Source organism: Mesoplodon densirostris, chromosome X (assembly GCF_025265405.1).
Source record: "Mesoplodon densirostris isolate mMesDen1 chromosome X, mMesDen1 primary haplotype, whole genome shotgun sequence".
Lineage (NCBI taxonomy): Eukaryota > Metazoa > Chordata > Mammalia > Artiodactyla > Ziphiidae > Mesoplodon > Mesoplodon densirostris.
Genome location: NC_082681.1, coordinates 33,081,048 through 33,098,424, shown reverse-complemented (window position 1 = coordinate 33,098,424; position 17,377 = coordinate 33,081,048). Strand labels below are relative to the sequence as shown.

Here is a 17,377-nt window from a genome sequence, read left to right as displayed (position 1 = left end):
GGGTGGTGAGGAAACAGAGAACAAATGCAACAAATAGAAAACACTGACGAAGATGGTAGATATTAATCTAACTATATCAATAATCACTTTAAACGTGAATGGTCTAAATGCACCAATTAAAAGACAGAAATTGTTGGAGTGGATAAAAAAACAAGACCCACTATATGTTGTCTATAAGAAACCCACTTTAAATATAAAGACAGGTAGGTCAAAAATAAAAAGGATAGACACAAATATACCAAGAAAACACTAGCCAAAAGAAAGCTGGAGTTGCTACCTTTCTATCAAAGTAGCTTTCAGAACAAGGAATACTATCAAGCATAAAGAGGAGCATTACATAATGATAAAGTGGTCAATTCTCAAGAAGAGATAACACTCCTAAACGTATATGCACCTAACAACAGAGCATCAAAATAGGTGAGGCAAAAACTGACAAAACTGAAAGGAGAAATGGATATACCCACTATCAGAATTGGGGACTTCAACATCCTTTTGTCAGTAATTGATAGATCACGCAGACAGAAAATCAATATGAATATAGAGTGGATAGTGGAGAAGGGAGAAGATGACAACCAGTGGAAGCCCTGAGACCAACTGCAGCAAGGTGTAATTCTTCCCATTAACCTCCTCTACTATGTTTCCCATAGAAAGAGAGGCTCACAGGAAAATTGTGCAGTTTTGGAGAAGAGAATCCAGGCAACACAAAGGGAAAACTGGGCAGGCATGGGGGTGCACGCCTTAGATCACTCTTCAAGAAAGAATTTGCCATATATCTGTAAGGAGTGAAGTTAGCTGACAGCCTCCAGCTGCAGCACCTTCCAAGATCAGCTGCAGCATTCTTGACAAGACCATGCTTTCCCTTGGAATATTACAGCCAATGACGGAGCATGGTGGCAATACTAGGACCTGGCCATTTCTGTCCAACTTTGGACTCTTCTTTTTTTTTTTTTTGCGGTTCGCGAGCCTCTCACTGTTGTGGCCTCTCCCGTTGCGGAGCACAGGCTCCGGTCGTGCAGGCTCAGCGGCCATGGCTCACGGGCCCAGCCGCTCTGCGGCATGTGGGATCTTCCCAGACCGGGGCACGAACCCGTGTCCCCTGCATCGGCAGGCAGACTCTCAACCACTGCACCACCAGGGAAGCCCTGGACTCCTAACAGGCCGTCTTTCCTCCAGAACTCTCCATTGGGCTGATCAAGACTTTGTCACATCTGCCTTGCAGCCTAAGTCATCTCTGCCCAATTCCCCTTCCTCCCCCAACCCTTTCACATGTGTCAGATCTGCATTATGGTCTAAGGGTTTTCTTTGCCCAGTCTTGCTCCCTGCCCTTTCAGCTTTCACAGGCATTATCCCCAGTCAACATCTTGTATTCTTAACTCCATATTAGCATCTGCTTCCTGGAGGAGCCAAATTAGCACAATTAGCTACTCACCACTGCCATCCACTTTGAGAAATTCTGCAGAAGACACTTAATCAAGCATTTCAAGAGTCTCTTCATTATGAAGAAAATGTTTTCAGCAAGTTCTTCAGTTGAATTCACAACTAGGTAATCTAGACAATGAAAATCATTTAATACCCCAAACTCATAATCTCCATCAAAGCATATGTGCTACAGCTACAGTTTTTGCAATCATTGCATTCAGTTTCTCTTGCATGGTACTACAATGATGAAGCTTGTCATAAAAGCATAAATTTGGGTTGTTCAAAGTCAATCCTAGCCATGCTTATGATCATTCAAATTGAAGGTTTTTTCCCCAGAAAGACACAGATTTTTCTTGAAACTCAAATAGTCAAGTGATGACTTTTCCTTATGAAAGTCAGAGACTTTCTTAAGCAAAAGTAGTCATTTATAGTCATTGCCCATCTCTTCAAAAAGCTGAGGAAGAAAATCCTTAACATAACTGACAAGCATTAAGTGCTTCTCTTGAATCTCCAGGTGTAGCTCAGGTAGAGAGAGCTTTCCTGTGGATAATAGTGTGTAGGTAGATGTGTTAGTCAGGGTAGATTAGACTCTGCTGTGGTAACAAACAAACCCTGAAATTTCACTGACTTAACACAAAGATTTATTTCTCACTCACACAAAGTCCTATGAGATGGTTCCTGTCAAACAACTCTCCTAGATAGGTTTCCTCTAAGTGATGAACTCAGGGATCCAGGTTCCTTGTATTGTGCTCTGCCATCTCAAGTCCTTTGCTTCCAGCTGTGGCAACAGCAGAGAGTTTCAGCATGAAAAATTATGAAGGCTATTGGATGGGCCAGGCCTGGAAGTGGCAGTTATCAATCCCATCCACATTCCATTGGCCAGAACAAAACCACATGACCCCACTTGCCTAAAAGGAAAGCCAAGGGGAAATACAGACGAGCACATGGATATTGGTGTACAATCTTTTCCACAATAGAACTTTGCTTTTGGTGTAACGGCTTGAATACTTGAAACAAGGCCTCAAGTTGGATTTACTACAGTTTTAACATCCTTCATACTTTATCCTTATACATCACTTCTAGTCTAAATTATTCTCATGATGTCGTTCCATATCTCTGTTAATTGCATCACCATCCACCCATTTACTCAAGTCAAAAATTTAGAAGTTATCCTTGTTTCTTCTACATGAAAAGCAGAAAAAAGAGACCCAAAGAGCCCAATGCATGGGTGATTCCAAAGCAGCTTCCATGAATATTATGGTCTTATAGGAAAGCATATTCCTACAATGAAGATGGGTTGATCACATTTACCTGTAAAGAGTATCTATCCTAATATTCCCCTAACTTCTCATTCTAGTGTGATAGCCCATTAATACTCCCCTAAAGGGAAGAGGGTGCCTTGAATATCTGATGTGAGTATTCAGGTCTGCTTAGCAGTCATACTTCTCACAGTCAATTAAGAAACAGACATTCTGATGCATATATCAGTATCATATGACTCGGTTCATTCATTCATTCATATATTAAACAAATATTTAGTGAGTGCCTACTAGCCTATGTGTCATGGCACCGTTCTAAGACCCAGAAATATAGAAGTATACAAAATAGACAAAACCCCTGCCCTCATGGAGTTTACATTCTAGTGGGCTAAAGGAAGACAGTTTAAGGAAAACACATAGTATGTCAGATAGTGATAAATTCTACAGAGAAAAAGAAAGCAGAGAAGGGGGCAGTCGTGGGAATAGAAAGGCCTGTTAGGAGGAAATTCCAGTAATGTAAGGGAGAGAGAATAAATTTTAAAGGGAAAAATGAGTGCCAGGCACAACTACAAGATTTTTGGCCTGAGTTACCAAAAAAGAAAAAAAGTTTCATTTACTGACATGGGGAAGACAAGGGGAGGGGCAGATTTGGCGGGGAAGACCAGGGGTTTGGTTTGAGACACATTAGGCTTGAGATGCCCATTAGATGTCCAAGTGGAGCTATTAAGGAGGAACCTGGGTATGAGAATCTGGAGTTCAGGGGAGGATTACAAGCTGGAGATACATACTTGAGAGTCATCAGGACATAGATGGTATTTAAAGCCACAAGACTAGATGAGATCACCATGGAAATCAGTTTAAACAGAGAAGAGGCTCAAGGACTGAGCCTGAAGCACTCCAATATTCAGAGGTTGTGGAGATGGAGAAGAACCAGCAAAGGAGACTGAGAAGGAGTGCCCAGGAGTTATCAAGAGTCAGCCCCCAGAATCAGCTTATTGCAGGGTACACTGACAACGCTGAATTTCTGGATCCGCAAAGCTAAGGAATAGATAGCAGGGACTCCCACCAAGGTACTACTGTCCTGTGAAATCTGGCTGATTAGTCAGTCAGCTTTTCCCTTTGCCATCTTCAAAATGCAACAAACCTCATGCAAATTATATGCAAAATAGCAGCAGCATGGCAATATTGTGGGAGATATGGCTAGTCTCTGGTTGAGGATACTAAACACCAGAACCGTGCATGCCACACTTGCAGGAGGAGCTCAGCCCTGTGACCCTCCAACCAGGCTCTCAGGCCCAATCTTGAAGAGCTTCCAGAAGACACAATGAAAACCACTCCCAGTGCCCCAATGGCAAAGGGCTACACAGCTCATTGCAGCCAGCTGCTGCTACTTTCATTGCTGCTGCCAACACCAGCTGATCTAGAAGGAACACTTTCCGTGACAACAGCTGGACCTTACCAGCAGGTTAGGGTGAGGATGAGGGTTAAGTTAGTGTTCGGGTTGGATTAAGGTTAGAACTTCCTGTCTGTGATGGGCTAAGTCCCAGTGGCCTTGAGCCTCTCCTCGGGATGTTCCCTCCACATCCCACTGTAACTGAAACCTTGGCTGTCTGCTGACCCCTCTGAAGTGCAGGTTGTTTATTCTCTCATCTCCCCACAGCTAAATGCCTTAGAGAGTGTCAAGAGGCGGAGCTGGAGCTCTCCTTCCTCCCCAAGGCCACTTCCTGATCTTCGTTCCTCCCCACTCTTGAGAAGTCTCTGGCTCCTCCTTGACTCACACCATCCTGTTATTTCACCCTCTCCCCATCCTGCTGGTAGTCTTCTGTCACCTTCCTGGTCACTGCCCTCATTCATAAAGGCTTTAGTTCTTGACTATCTGTCCTCTTTGTCCCAACTTCTCTCATAATTCTCAGTGATTTCGACATTCACACGGTCAACCACCCAGCACCCTGGCCTCTTGTTTCCTCAATCTGCCCATTGCCAGTGTGTTTCACAATCTGGAGCCGCAGTATGGGGCCCTGTATCTTGAAGGTCCATGTACATCAATGCATTTTTTTCATTTACACATCCACACATGATTTCCAGAAGCTGACAAACCTTTAGTACAGGAATTATGTAAAGGCGCATATAATTTACTAGGAATTAGGCCTGTGCTTCATTCTTTTCTGTTTTGTTTTCCATTGAACTCACCATGGGTCAGCGTTTACAAATGGGATTTTAAAGTTTAACAGTGGATGAAAATAAACCCCCAACAATACAAAAATACACATGCAAAAGGTCATTCATTGTAACATTGTTTATAATTGCAAAATACTGGAAACCACCTAAATGTTCATTCCTAGGAGCATGGCTAAATAAACTATGGTACATCCATACAATAGAATACTATGTGGTTATAAATCAGAGTGACAACAATACCTATGAACTGAGTTGGAGTAACCCCTAGGATATAGTATACAGTGAAAAAAGCAAAGTACCAAAGTTATATCTATAGAATGTTACCTTTCATGTAATAAAAGGAGATATTTTCATGCAAGCACCTGTACACAAATGTTCATAGCCGCTTTATTCATAATAGCCAAAAACTGGAATCAGCCCAAATGTCTACCAGTGGATAAGTGGATGACCAAATTGTGGTACATCCACACAATGGAATATGACTCAGCAATAAAAAGGAAGAAACTATTGATGAACACAACAACATGTGTGAATCTCAAAGACATTGTGCTGAGTGAAAGAAGCCGGTCTCAAAAGGTTACATGCTGTATGTTTCCATTTATATGACATTCTCAAAGGGCAAAACTATGAGAACAGAGAACAGATCAATGGCTGCCAGAGCTGGGGGTGGAGGAGGCCTTGACTACAGACAGGCAACACAGGAGAATTCTGGGGGCTGATGGAGCAATTCTGTATTCTGATTGTGAGGGTGGTCACGCAGATCTATACATGTGTTAAAACTCATATAACTAACTCTACACCGAAACAAGGTAATTTTACTGTACATAAATGGCAAAAAGTGTAGAGGTGGAGCTGGTGATTAAAATGTGATGAGTTTAGGGAATTCCCTGGAAGTCCAGTGGTTAGGGCTCCACGCTTCCACTGCAGGGGGCACGGGTTCAATCCCTGGTCAGGGAACTAAGACCCCACATGCCATGTGGCCAAAATAAAAAAAAATGTGATGAGTTTAGCCCTAGGTCTTCAGATAGATATTAAAGGTGTATCATTTCATCACCTGGACCATCTCTTAGTGCTTTAAAAATACCAGCTGCAAAGAAACTAAAAGTATTAGGTGACTACCATAAAAAACCATTGAAATTTGGATTACCATAGCCTGGTAATGGGAGCAAATTAAATTCCATTATGTGAAATACGTATTCCCCAACATAGTTCCTGATACAGAGTAAGTATTCAATAAACATTTGTGGAATGAATAAATGAGTGAGAGAATGAAAGAAGGAAAAGGCTCACACATTTTGATATGAACCCTTCCTGCCTCAACATCATCACAAATTTTGAAGCCGAATGGAAGGAAATTCAAGCATTGCTTAAAGTTAAGTACAGTGTGCCAAGGGAGAGAAATGCAAAAGCTATGGAAGCCACACTTTATAGTGTTATATTTAACTGTAAAGGTCAGAGCTGCTGAAGTCATTGTTGACACACTTGCCAAAACTGCTGCTCAAGACATGGTGAAAATGATGACTGGGGACAAAGAGTCTCTGTCAAATATCACAGTTCACTTTAGAATTACAGATGTGGCTGGAAATTTAAAATGGCAAACATCCAATTTCTGACAAAGCTGATATTATTCACTGGGAATTGATAAATCTGCCAATCTTGTGAATCTAGTTAATCTTTTGCTATTTGTCACATATGACCTAAATAAATAATTTCATGAAGACATTATGTTCTGCTAGTCTTTTCCAACTTGTAGAACTGAAGAAGATTTCCTTCCTTCTTTCCTTTCTTTCTTCCTTCCTTCCTTCCATCCTTCATTCATCTAACTAATGTTTACTGAGCACTAACTATGTGCCAGCCAGTGTTCCAGGCACAGGGGACACAGCTGTGAACAAGAGACAACATCCCTTCCCTCATGGATCTTACATTCTGATAGCTGGAAACAGACGATAAACCAAGAAAAGAAAAAGAGCAGATAGGGATAAATGCTCTACAGAGAATTGAAATGGGGCGATGTGGCAGAGTGAATGGGGGCTGTATAGACTGGGCGGTCAGGCGAGCCCTCTAACAGGAGATAACATTTAAGCTGAGCTTGGAATGACAAGGAACCAGCTCTGCAAATATCTGAGGAAAGAAATTTCCAGAGAGAGCAGCTAGAGCAGTGGTTCTCAAAAGGAATGGCACTGTCTCCTAGAGGGCATTTTGGACACTGGGGAGAGGGAAGCCAGAGTGATTGGGGTACCCTACTGGCATTTAATGGGCAGGGCAAGGATGTTGCATATCTGCAATGCACCAGACTGTCCTGCGTCCTTCATGGCTTTCAAAGATCCCACCAGGCATCCATGTAGGTGGAAAAGCTGTTTCTAATTGTCAGAGTTGAAAACTTAACTCTGCTTAACTCTAAAATACAAATCATTTTTCTCACAGTGTTTATGTATACAGAATTTCCCAAGAATTCAATTACCATGTAAATAGAAAGCAGATTGTATTTTGTTTCATTCAGAACCTCACCAAGAGTTGTTCAACATTTCAAAACCAACACCTCCCTCATGGCAAGGCAAATATCACCAGAAACACTGCAGCTAATGGGAATGTTTCAGGGAAAATTGATGATGGTGGAGAGATTTTTTTTTAAATGGATAATACATACCCGTGGTAAAAAGAAAAGAGGGGAAAAAGCAAACAGTACAAAAGGGCACACAGTCAAAAGTCAATCTCCCTTCCACCTCTGTTCCTACCTCTCCCAGTTTTCTTCCCTAGAGATAATCTGATTATCAGATTATCAGGGTTTTTTTTTTATATCCTTCCAATGGAATTATCTTTTTTCTTTAGAAGGGAGGAAGGGAGGGAGAGATGAGGAAAATCCATACAAATGAATATTTGTCTGAGCATTAAAAAAAAAGATGAGGAAAGATGCACACAGCAGAGGGGGTATAGTTCAGTGGAAGAGCATTTGACTGCAGGAAAGATGTAGGCACACGCACACACACACACACACACACACACACACACACACACACACACACCAAGCTCTTAAGGTTGGTTGCTCTAACGTTACCTCAGAGGATGCGCAAGGGGACTTAATTTTCTTTAATATACTTCTATACCGTTTTTCTTGGTATGACAGGTATATTCTACTTTTGCAATTTACAAAATTCCATAAGGTTAAAGAATAAAATACAAATTAACAGAGCAGGAATCAACCAACATTGGCATAAATATAGCAAGATAAACTATAATCTTAGACACATCAGCAAGTTAAACTAAGGTAATGTACTAACAGAAGATTTAACTCAGTGAGAAGAGAAACAAAAAGTGAAAGTTGGAGAATCAAAAACTGTGAGCATCAGGCTTCCCTGGTGGCGCAGTGGTTGAGAGTCTGCCTGCCAATGCAGGGGACATGGTTTCGAGCCCTGGTCTGGGAGGATCCCACATGCCGCGGAGCAACTAGGCCCGTGAGCCACAACTACTGAGCCTGCACGTCTGGAGCCTGTGCTCCGCAACAACAGAGGCCGCAATAGTGAGAGGCCCGTGCACCGCAATGAAGAGTGGCCCCCGCTTGCCACAACTGGAGAAAGCTCTCGCATAGAAACGAAGACCCAACACAGCAAAAAAAAAACAAAAAAAAAAAACTGTGAGCATCTCCCAAGGCCTGATGAGGAGGACAGGAGGCTGCCTACTGGCCTGAATCAGCCAGCCACCCTTTTTCCTCATATTACAATACTACTTCTAAGGTTACTTTACTTACTGCCTTTCCTGTTTTTCTTTTTTCTTTTTTTTAGTTATCATAAATTTATTTTTAACACAGCAGTCCAGTTTCACATTGTGTGCCTTTTCCAAAGTTGGAGGTCCTTAACTTACTATGTTCTTCAGAGACTTTTCAACAAGTATGAAAAAGAGGCAATGAGATTAGCTTGAGTCTACAAATCACAATCCAAATATAGGACACCCTCAAGGACTGATTTACGTTTAAGATCAATCTACATAATGTTCCCAATGCTTAGCAAATGAATGAGACTCTGGCTGAGTAAAATATGAACAAACCGTGTTACGTTAGCACATTATCATGAAAAGACAGAAGGCAGCAAATAAATACTTTGCTGTTACTCATTTTACTGTGCAAGGTTTCTGTTGTGAAAAATTACTTTCGAGGTTAAAATATACCATCAACTCACGATCTCTTCTGGCCCACAGCTGTGAAGACTAAACTGGTTCTTCCTGCCTCTGGCTCACTTGAACATCTTATTCCTGCTGAAGACAAAAAGAACAGCAGTGCTAAAGAAAAGGGTATACCTGGTTCCCAAGGTGGATGCAATTGAAAGCTTACACAAGTTGCCTTAAAACCAAACAAAACCAATACAACCCAGTTCAGCCAATCTCCATACAATGGGGTTATTGCATCAACTGTTCCATTCCCAGGGCAGAGCTCTCTTAAGGACCTTTAGGATCTAGTCCTGTTGTCCAACGGAGTGCTTTAGGACAGAACTGGTAACTGAAGTTTCCCTTACCGTAGTCCCCAAATTCCAATTCAAACCCTCTTAAAGTCCAGTGTCCTCTGGTCTTTAGAGTCATCAATCTACTTTCTCCAACCTCCCACAGCCATGAAATTAGCTTACAGCAAGACAGGCGAATTCACAAAACAAGAAAAATAAGCATCCCCAGTGGTTGAGAGCAGAGCTAGGCTTCTGTAACTAGAACAAGTCCTCTTTTTCCATTTCTTTTTTATTTTATTGAAGTATAGTTGATATAGTGTTGTGTTAATTTCTGCTGTACAGCAAAGTGATTCAGTTATATACATATATACATTCTTTTTCATATTCTTTTCCATTATGGGCTATCACAGGATACTGAATATAGTTCCCTGTGCTATACAGTAGGAACTTATTGTTTATCCATTCTATATATGATAGCTTGCATCTGCCAATCCCAGTCTCCCAAACCCATCCCTCCCCCACTCCCCATACCCCTTGGCAACCACAAGTATATTCTCTGCCTGTTTGTTTCATAAATAGGTAGAACAAGTCCTCTTGATCTAAACCCTGCAATGCCGTTTAGAAAAGGATCCTTTATCATCATGTGTGTTAGTAAATGTAGAATATAACTATACAAGCCTAAAAGCAACTGTGTACCTGGGATGTCTTCTACTGATGGACTGCTAGACTGCCTTTTCACCATTATTACTGATATGGCTTTTTAAGAAGAGAAAACACGGAGAAATTTGGAATTTTTTAACTTATCAAAATCCTTCTTAGACTCTGGCCAAGTCACTCCTAACCCTTCTTTGCCTCTGTTGTCCCCTTAGCTCGCAGAACCACTGAAAATGGTTGAGAGACACTCTGCAGTCGCCGTGGACATGTTAGTGTAGCTGGTAGTGGATGTTGGCATAAAATCGACCTAGATTTGAATCCTGATGGCATCTAGCAGCTGTGCCTAGAGCAAGTCAATCTCTCTGTCTTGGTCTCCTCTTCTGTAAAATAACATCTAATGGTGGCTAGCACATCTGTAGTGTTACCTGCATCATTTTTCATTTAATATTTACAACAACCCCTAGAGGAAGAAACTATAGATGAAGCAACTGTGGCACAGAGAGGCTGAGTGACTTCCCCAAGGTCACACAGCTGGTAAACTGCAGAGCCAAGATTCTAACGCATGTTGGAGTCCAGGCCCTAACCGCCACACCCACAGCCTCTCCAATTGAGAGCAATAAATGAGGGCACACCTACTAAGGGCTGTTTTGAGGATTAAAGGAGTAAATGTATGAAAAGCCTAATTCAAGTGTCTGATATCGTGTGTATGTTAAAGGTTTTTTTCCTTCTGCACTGGGAAATCCGTAAGGCTTTTTCCTGGGGCAGAAAAAAAGGTTGGAGGGATGAGAACAGAGGCGAGGGGAGGAAGGGGGCGAAGTGGAACGTGGAAAGAAAAAAGGGTGTTAAACAAGGCGGTGGCGGGGCACTGAATATTCAGGATGCAAGAAGTGGAGCGGGCTAGGCCCTGAGAGAACGCGGTGACTCCTCAACTGCAAACAGAAACGTACCGGCCGAAGAGCAGACATTAAACCGGCGCGGCCTCAGCCCCGAGTTGGCATCCTCAACCCCGCCCGGGCCCCAGGCCGGCTCGGCCGGGGCGCGGACCGGCTTCCCGTCCGGGCCGCGGGTCCGCCCTACGCCGGGCGGAGCCTGGCCCGCCCCCCGCACCGGAGCCCGGGAGCCCCAGGCTCGAGCCACGCGATCTGCCGGCCGCCTGAGGCGCGGGCCGGGGACGCGCGATGGCGACTTGGCGGCGGGACGGCCGGCTGACGGGGAGCCAGCGGCTGCTGTGCGCGGGGCTGGCGGGGGCGCTCAGCCTCAGCCTCACCGCGCCGCTGGAGCTTGCCACCGTGCTGGCCCAGGTCGGCGTCGTGCGCGGCCGCGCCCGGGGGCCGTGGGGCGCGGGGCTCCGCGTCTGGCGGGCCGAGGGGCCCCGCGCCCTGTGGAAAGGGAACGCGGTGGCCTGCCTGCGCCTCTTCCCCTGCAGCGCCGTTCAACTGGCCGCCTACCGCAAGTAAGAGCCGGGCACGGGCGGCGTGGGCGGGGCCCGGGAGGCCGCCGCCGGGGGTCCCGCGGCCCGATGCCGCCCGGGTGCCCGGGATCCGGCCAGCGGCGCGCCACAGCCCCCTTCCGGAGCGCGTGGGAGCCCCTCGGGCCAGAAGGCAACCTCTCCGGCCTCCAAAGCGCAGTCCCCACCTTTTCCTTTTCACCTTTTCTTGGGATTCCTGCCCCGCCGGGTGCAGTTTTGTGGGGACGCTGCTCTGGCCCAGAGAGGCTGACCGGGTTGGTCGGGCGAGGAGGTGGAAGGGGGCGAAAGGAGATTTGGGGGGAAGGAGTGAAGAGATCTCCGGAGAGATGGCCCCTAATCCTTCCCACCATCCGCCAACTTGGAAATTTTGCTTTGGCTGGCCTGGGAGAGAGACCCTTTTGAAGATGCATGTCTGGAAGTGTGTCAGAGCCCCCAGAAGAACGTGCTTGGTAGGGGCACAGGGCCCAATCCACTGCGACAAAAAGGCCACGGAGTTCGGCGCTCCCCACCCCCAAGAAACTGGACTTTAGGGTCCTACAGAGGCTGCAGCTTCCCCTCCCCAAACTGCAAGCAGCTCCAGCCTCGCTGCTCCCTGGACTCCTTCTTTGGGCTTTTAACACCTCCCCCCAAAACAGCTGCATTTTAGGAAAATATCTAAAGAGGTAATGCCAGATGACTCTTAAAGCTTCCTCAAGAGCTCAGAGATATTTGCATTTTAACTGGAAACAAAGTCTAAAAGAATGAAGTGGTAATGATGCAATTTCAGGTAGTTCTGCAGCTGGGGGGATGTTCCCCGTGTTCCTCTTTCGCTGGGCACACTGCCAACTCCGAAGACTGGCCTTGGCTCAGAATTAGAGAAACACAGCCCACAGCCTTGACCATGTAGGTCGGCCTTGGAGGCTAACAGTCAAAGCATTTTGCCTTTGGCTCTGGGACGCCAGAGCTGGCAGTCTCACCTGACAGCTGACAAACAAGCCCGATGGAATCTTCCTTATCACTGAGTCCTCGAGGCCAATGCTCATTTCACCTGTGCCTGGGAATAGAGTTGCCTTCTCTTTCTCTAGGAAGGGAGGGTAGTGAGATCGTGGGGCATTTCTGTCAAGGCTCTCTTTCTTCCCCAGCCCCCTTTCCCTCAGCAACATCTGGCTTGCAGTCTGTAAACAGTTCTCCTCTGAATTTTAATGACTCAGTTTCTCCCCACTTCACTCTGCTCTCCACAAAGTATGGAACTCCTCCTTTGGAATGTGTACCAAGGGGAGGGAAGCAGAACTTCAAAGGCTGGTTTAAGTACTGTGGCTTTGCTGCTAACCATCTAGAATATATACAGTCATCCCTCCGTATCCGGAAGGGCATTGGTTCCAGGACACGGCCCCCCAACCAAAATCCCCAGATGCTCAAGTCTCTTACAGGAAATGGAGTAGTATTTGCATGTAACCTATAGTCATCCTGTACACTTTAAATCATCTCTAGATTGCTTATAATACCTAATGCAATGTAAGTACTATGTAAATCACTGTAAATACAATCTAAATGCTATGTAAATAGTTGCTGATGTGCAGCAAATTCAAATTTTGCTGTTTGGAACTTTCTGGAATTTTTTTTCCTGAATATTTTCAATCTGCAGTTAGTTGTGGAACCCACAGATACGGAGGGCTGACTTCATATCATTGGATTTTTAACAGCTTTACTGAGATATCATCGACATAAAAATTGTGTATGTTTAAGGTGTACAACTTGATGTTTTGATATATGTATACATTGTGAAATGATCACCACAATCAAGCTAATTAACATATCCATCACCTCTACCTAGTTACCATTTCGCATGCGTGTGTGTGTGTGTAAATCGTTGGTTTTTTTTTTTTTTTTTTGCTGTACGCGGGCCTCCCACTGTCGTGGCCTCTCCTGTTGCAGAGCACAGGCTCCGGACGCGCAGGCTCAGCGGCCATGGCTCACGGGCCCAGCCGCTCCGCGGCATGTGGGATCTTCCCGGACCGGGGCATGAACCCGTGTCCCCTGTATCGGCAGGCGGACTCTCAACCACTGCGCCACCAGGGAAGCCCAGTCATTGGATTTTTACAACACCTGCCTCCTGCCCTGTAAGGTCCACAGGGCACGAAGTATTATGCCCACTTTACAGATGCACAGTTGGGCTCAGATTGGCGACACCACTCGTCAGTGACAGAGCTGAGCTCCACCACCTGGCCTTCTGACTCCAATGCCCATGCCCTGTTACTTCATGCTGCCTTTCTCTCTGCCTTCATTAAGTGACCATGGTGTGCATGATGCTGGGGACAATGCAAGATGAAAGGGGCACGGTCCCTGTGCTCCAGAGCTTACAGAGCAAAAGAATAAGACTAGTGTGTCCATAGCATGTGATTGCTAACGATAAAGTGCTATAGCAATTCACACCTCTGATGACGGAGGAGGAGGAGAAGATGTGAAGATGTCACAGTGGAGAAAAACCATCGGAGTTTGGTGTTGGGAGAATGAGTAGGAGTTTTCTGGCAAAGATGGGGAGAAAGATACTGTAGATAATGCCACAAGCAAAGGCACAGAGGTGGGAAGGCATGCAGCATGACTGGAGCATAAGGTGTGTCTCTGGCTGTAATGGGAAATACAGCCAGAAAAGCAGGTTGGAATGAGATCTTGGAGGGCCAGATTAAGGAGTTTGGACTTTACTTGGAATGCAAGAGTAGCTGTGGGGGATTTTTGATGGGGGAGTGCTGTGATTAAAGCAATTCAACAGGAATTGTCACCTGGTAGCAGTGGAGGACAGCTAAAGAGGAGGAAGGGTGGGGGGTGGCAGGACCACCCGTCGTACTAGTCCATGTAGCAGCTGGGGGCACCTGGAATAGGCTGGTGACAGTGGGAGTGGAGAAGAGGAGATGTGTGGGAGGGGAAGAACAGATAGTTACCCAGGCTAGGTTTGCTAATAATGTTTTCCTGCAAGCCTAGTTTCTTTCTGGAAATTAAAAAGAAATATTTCAGTGATAGACAGCAAAGTGGTTGATTAATCATGGTGCCAGCCTTCCTACATAAAGACAATACCTTGGGTCCATCACTATACTGATTAATCTCTACCCTCCTGACCATGAATTTGCAAAACAGTTGGTTGGGGGTAATGATACAGCCTATGATTATGGGTTTGAACTAAGCATAAACCTCCAGAATGTTCAGAAAATGGAGTGGTTCAGTGACTTGTCCACAAACACAATTAATGGCAAAGCTGGAGCTTGAAACCAGGTCTTCTAGCTCCTTAGTGCAGGGCTCTGCCCAACATTGTGATGCTGAAGTGTCTCCTTACTTGGATTTACAGTTAAAAGAATCCACTCAGTAGAGTCTATTAGGAGGTAGGTCCTTGTGCTAAACAAATAAAACCTAGCACAATGGATGGCTTTCAAATATATCAAGTAGTAGACCCTCACCCAACTTTATGCTACAACTGTTTGTCTAGCTGTATAAACATTGGTTTGGGTCCCTGAAACTCTGAAATTGCTCATAACCAACACCATTTCCTTATTGTGTAATCGATTCATGAGCTTGTGTTTACCTGCTAACTTGTGTTAGGTTGAAGTGTTGGCAGTTCTACCTACATACATCCAGGGTGTGTGTCATATCCAGGTGCCTGAAAGGAAGGGGCTACTGCTGTTCACCAGCTTATCCAGTTTCGCTGGAACAAGCTGCTGTGCAGTGTGTAGGAGTGGGAGGAAGAGCAGAAAGGGGAACACTGCTGCCCCACCCAATCAGACAAGCACTTAAGATGTGGGGACCAGGATGATGTAATCGATGGCCTATCAGGGGTGCCCTGCCTTGACTCTGATTGTAAGAGGAACGATTTGTAGTCTTTGTCTCCGTATAGTAAAAGTCTGAGAAGAAGGACTTGCTTTGGTTCTTCTTTTTAATTTTGTATATTTGATAGCAAGACCCTGCATTATAAAACAAACTCATAGAAGACAGAACTCCTCGTCCTCCTTCATCAAGTCATTCAGAGAACCAAGAGCCTAATGCCTCTCTTGTTGTCCCTATCAGTCATCTCTTTGGCAGGGCTGTTGAGCTCTCTTAAGATCTATGCTGAATGCTAGCGCAGTGTCTGGCACAGTGTGGATGTTCGGTGACTGGGGAATGAATGCATTAACGCCCTGGGAGTGGCGAGCGGGATGGGGTTATAAGGAGGAGGCAATGAGAATGAATGGTGTTTCTTTTGGCATTCAAACTCCTGCTTCTTCTAGATTGTTCCCGCTTCCTGCAGACCACCCCTCCAGCCAAGCATTTCCACTTCCTGTCTCCCCTCCCCTGGCTAAGGTTCCGCTGCCACTTGATTGGCCAGGGGAGGGAGGAGGGAGGACCGAGGGAGTGTGCAGGCAGGGAAACCGAGGCAGATGGCCCACTGGTGAATGCCAGCTTAGTTACCTGCATCTTTAAAAGGCTGCTGGTTCACTCAGATGACTGTTTCAGTTGGTGCAGTTAAGTTAGGGTGACGGAATGAAGTCCAGACTTTCCTACAGCTTGAAGGAGATGTTTTTAATCGACCAGTGTTTACTTGGGAGCAAAGGAGCGGTCCTAGAACCCCTTCAGTGGTTTCACCTGAACTCTGGCTCGTCTTATTTATCAGAGGGGGGGCCCTGGCCTGCTGCCAAGCTGAAAAAGCAGGAAATACACAACTTCACTGGAGCTTGGAAAGCCAAAGAACTGGGGATGCTCTCATTTTTAAAAAGATACAGTACTTTTATTTTAGCCTAGCTCTGTTCACTTTCTTTTTATTCAGATCCTTGCTATCCCTTTCCCTCTCCCCCTCCCCACCCTCCAACAGAAAATATTATTTTTCCTGGTTTCCAAGCCCTTTTTTAAAATTTTGTCCTTATCAGCAAGAATGAGTAAAATTCCTTTGCTTCCTGGCCAGGGAACGTGCACCATGTAAAAGCCCCCTGAGAACAATTTCTGCCGAGGTAGGCCCTCATGACTGGGGATGCACTTCTTCCAGAAAGAGGGATTGTAACAGAGTGGCTTTCTATTCTGCATTTAGAAAAGTCCACCCAAAGCCATTTTTTTTTTTACTAAATTGTGAAACTGCAGAGAAACACAAAGAATAGTCTAGCAAACATTCATATACCCACCATGCAGAATTGACAGCATGAAAGATAATTAGTTTAAAAGATACTTCAAGTATCCTTTTTGTACACAAGAAATAAAATATTACAGATAAAGCTGAAGTCCCTTTCATTCTGATTCCCAGTCCCATCCACTCTCCACCTTCCTGGGGGTCTATTTTATACTTTTTTATATGTATCTGTATCTATCCATGATTGGTATAATATATGGTTTTGTGGATGTGTTTCTTAATTTAAGTGTAGTCAGCCCTCTGTATCTTCGGGTTCTGCATCCATGGATTCAACCAACCACAGATTGGAAATATTTGGGGGAAAAAATTCCAGAAAGTTCCAAACAGCAAAACTTGAATTTGCCACACTCCAGCAACTATTTACATAGCATTTACATTGTACTAGGGATTATAAGTAATCTAGAGATGATTTAAAGTATACGAGAGGACAAATAGTATACCATTTTATATGAGCGACTTGAGCATCTGCAGATTTTGGTATCCGTAGGGGGTCCTGAAACCTGTGGATATACAGAGATGGCTGCAAATGGTTATCATACACCATAGGTCACTCTACAACTTGCTATGTTCACTCAACTTTATGCTTTTACGATTTATCCGTGTAAATACATAGTTCTAAGCACATTCATTTTAACTAAAGTATCATTGTGTCACTGTTCTACAATTTATCCATTCCCCTACAGATGGACATTAAGATGGTTCGATTTCACTTACAAACAACGCTGTATGTGTCTTCATAGGTACCCGTGCAAGAGTTTCTCTAGGATATGCACCTAGAAATGGAATTGCTGGGTTGAAAGTAGGCATTTTTCCAATTTTACTAGATACTGCAAAGTGACCTACCAAT

The 17,377-nt window shown here is 44.7% G+C and overlaps 1 protein-coding gene across 1 annotated transcript in view; it reads left to right on the top strand.

The window, feature by feature from the left end:
• The first annotated feature begins 11,068 nt into the window (after positions 1-11,068).
• SLC25A43 (solute carrier family 25 member 43) overlaps positions 11,069-17,377 on the top strand; it is a 36,462-nt gene continuing 30,153 nt past the window's right edge. The window contains exon 1 of the mRNA XM_060087861.1: positions 11,069-11,393. Coding sequence (XP_059943844.1) covers positions 11,119-11,393 — 275 coding nt within the window. The 5' untranslated portion in view covers positions 11,069-11,118. The remainder of the gene's footprint in view (positions 11,394-17,377) is intronic.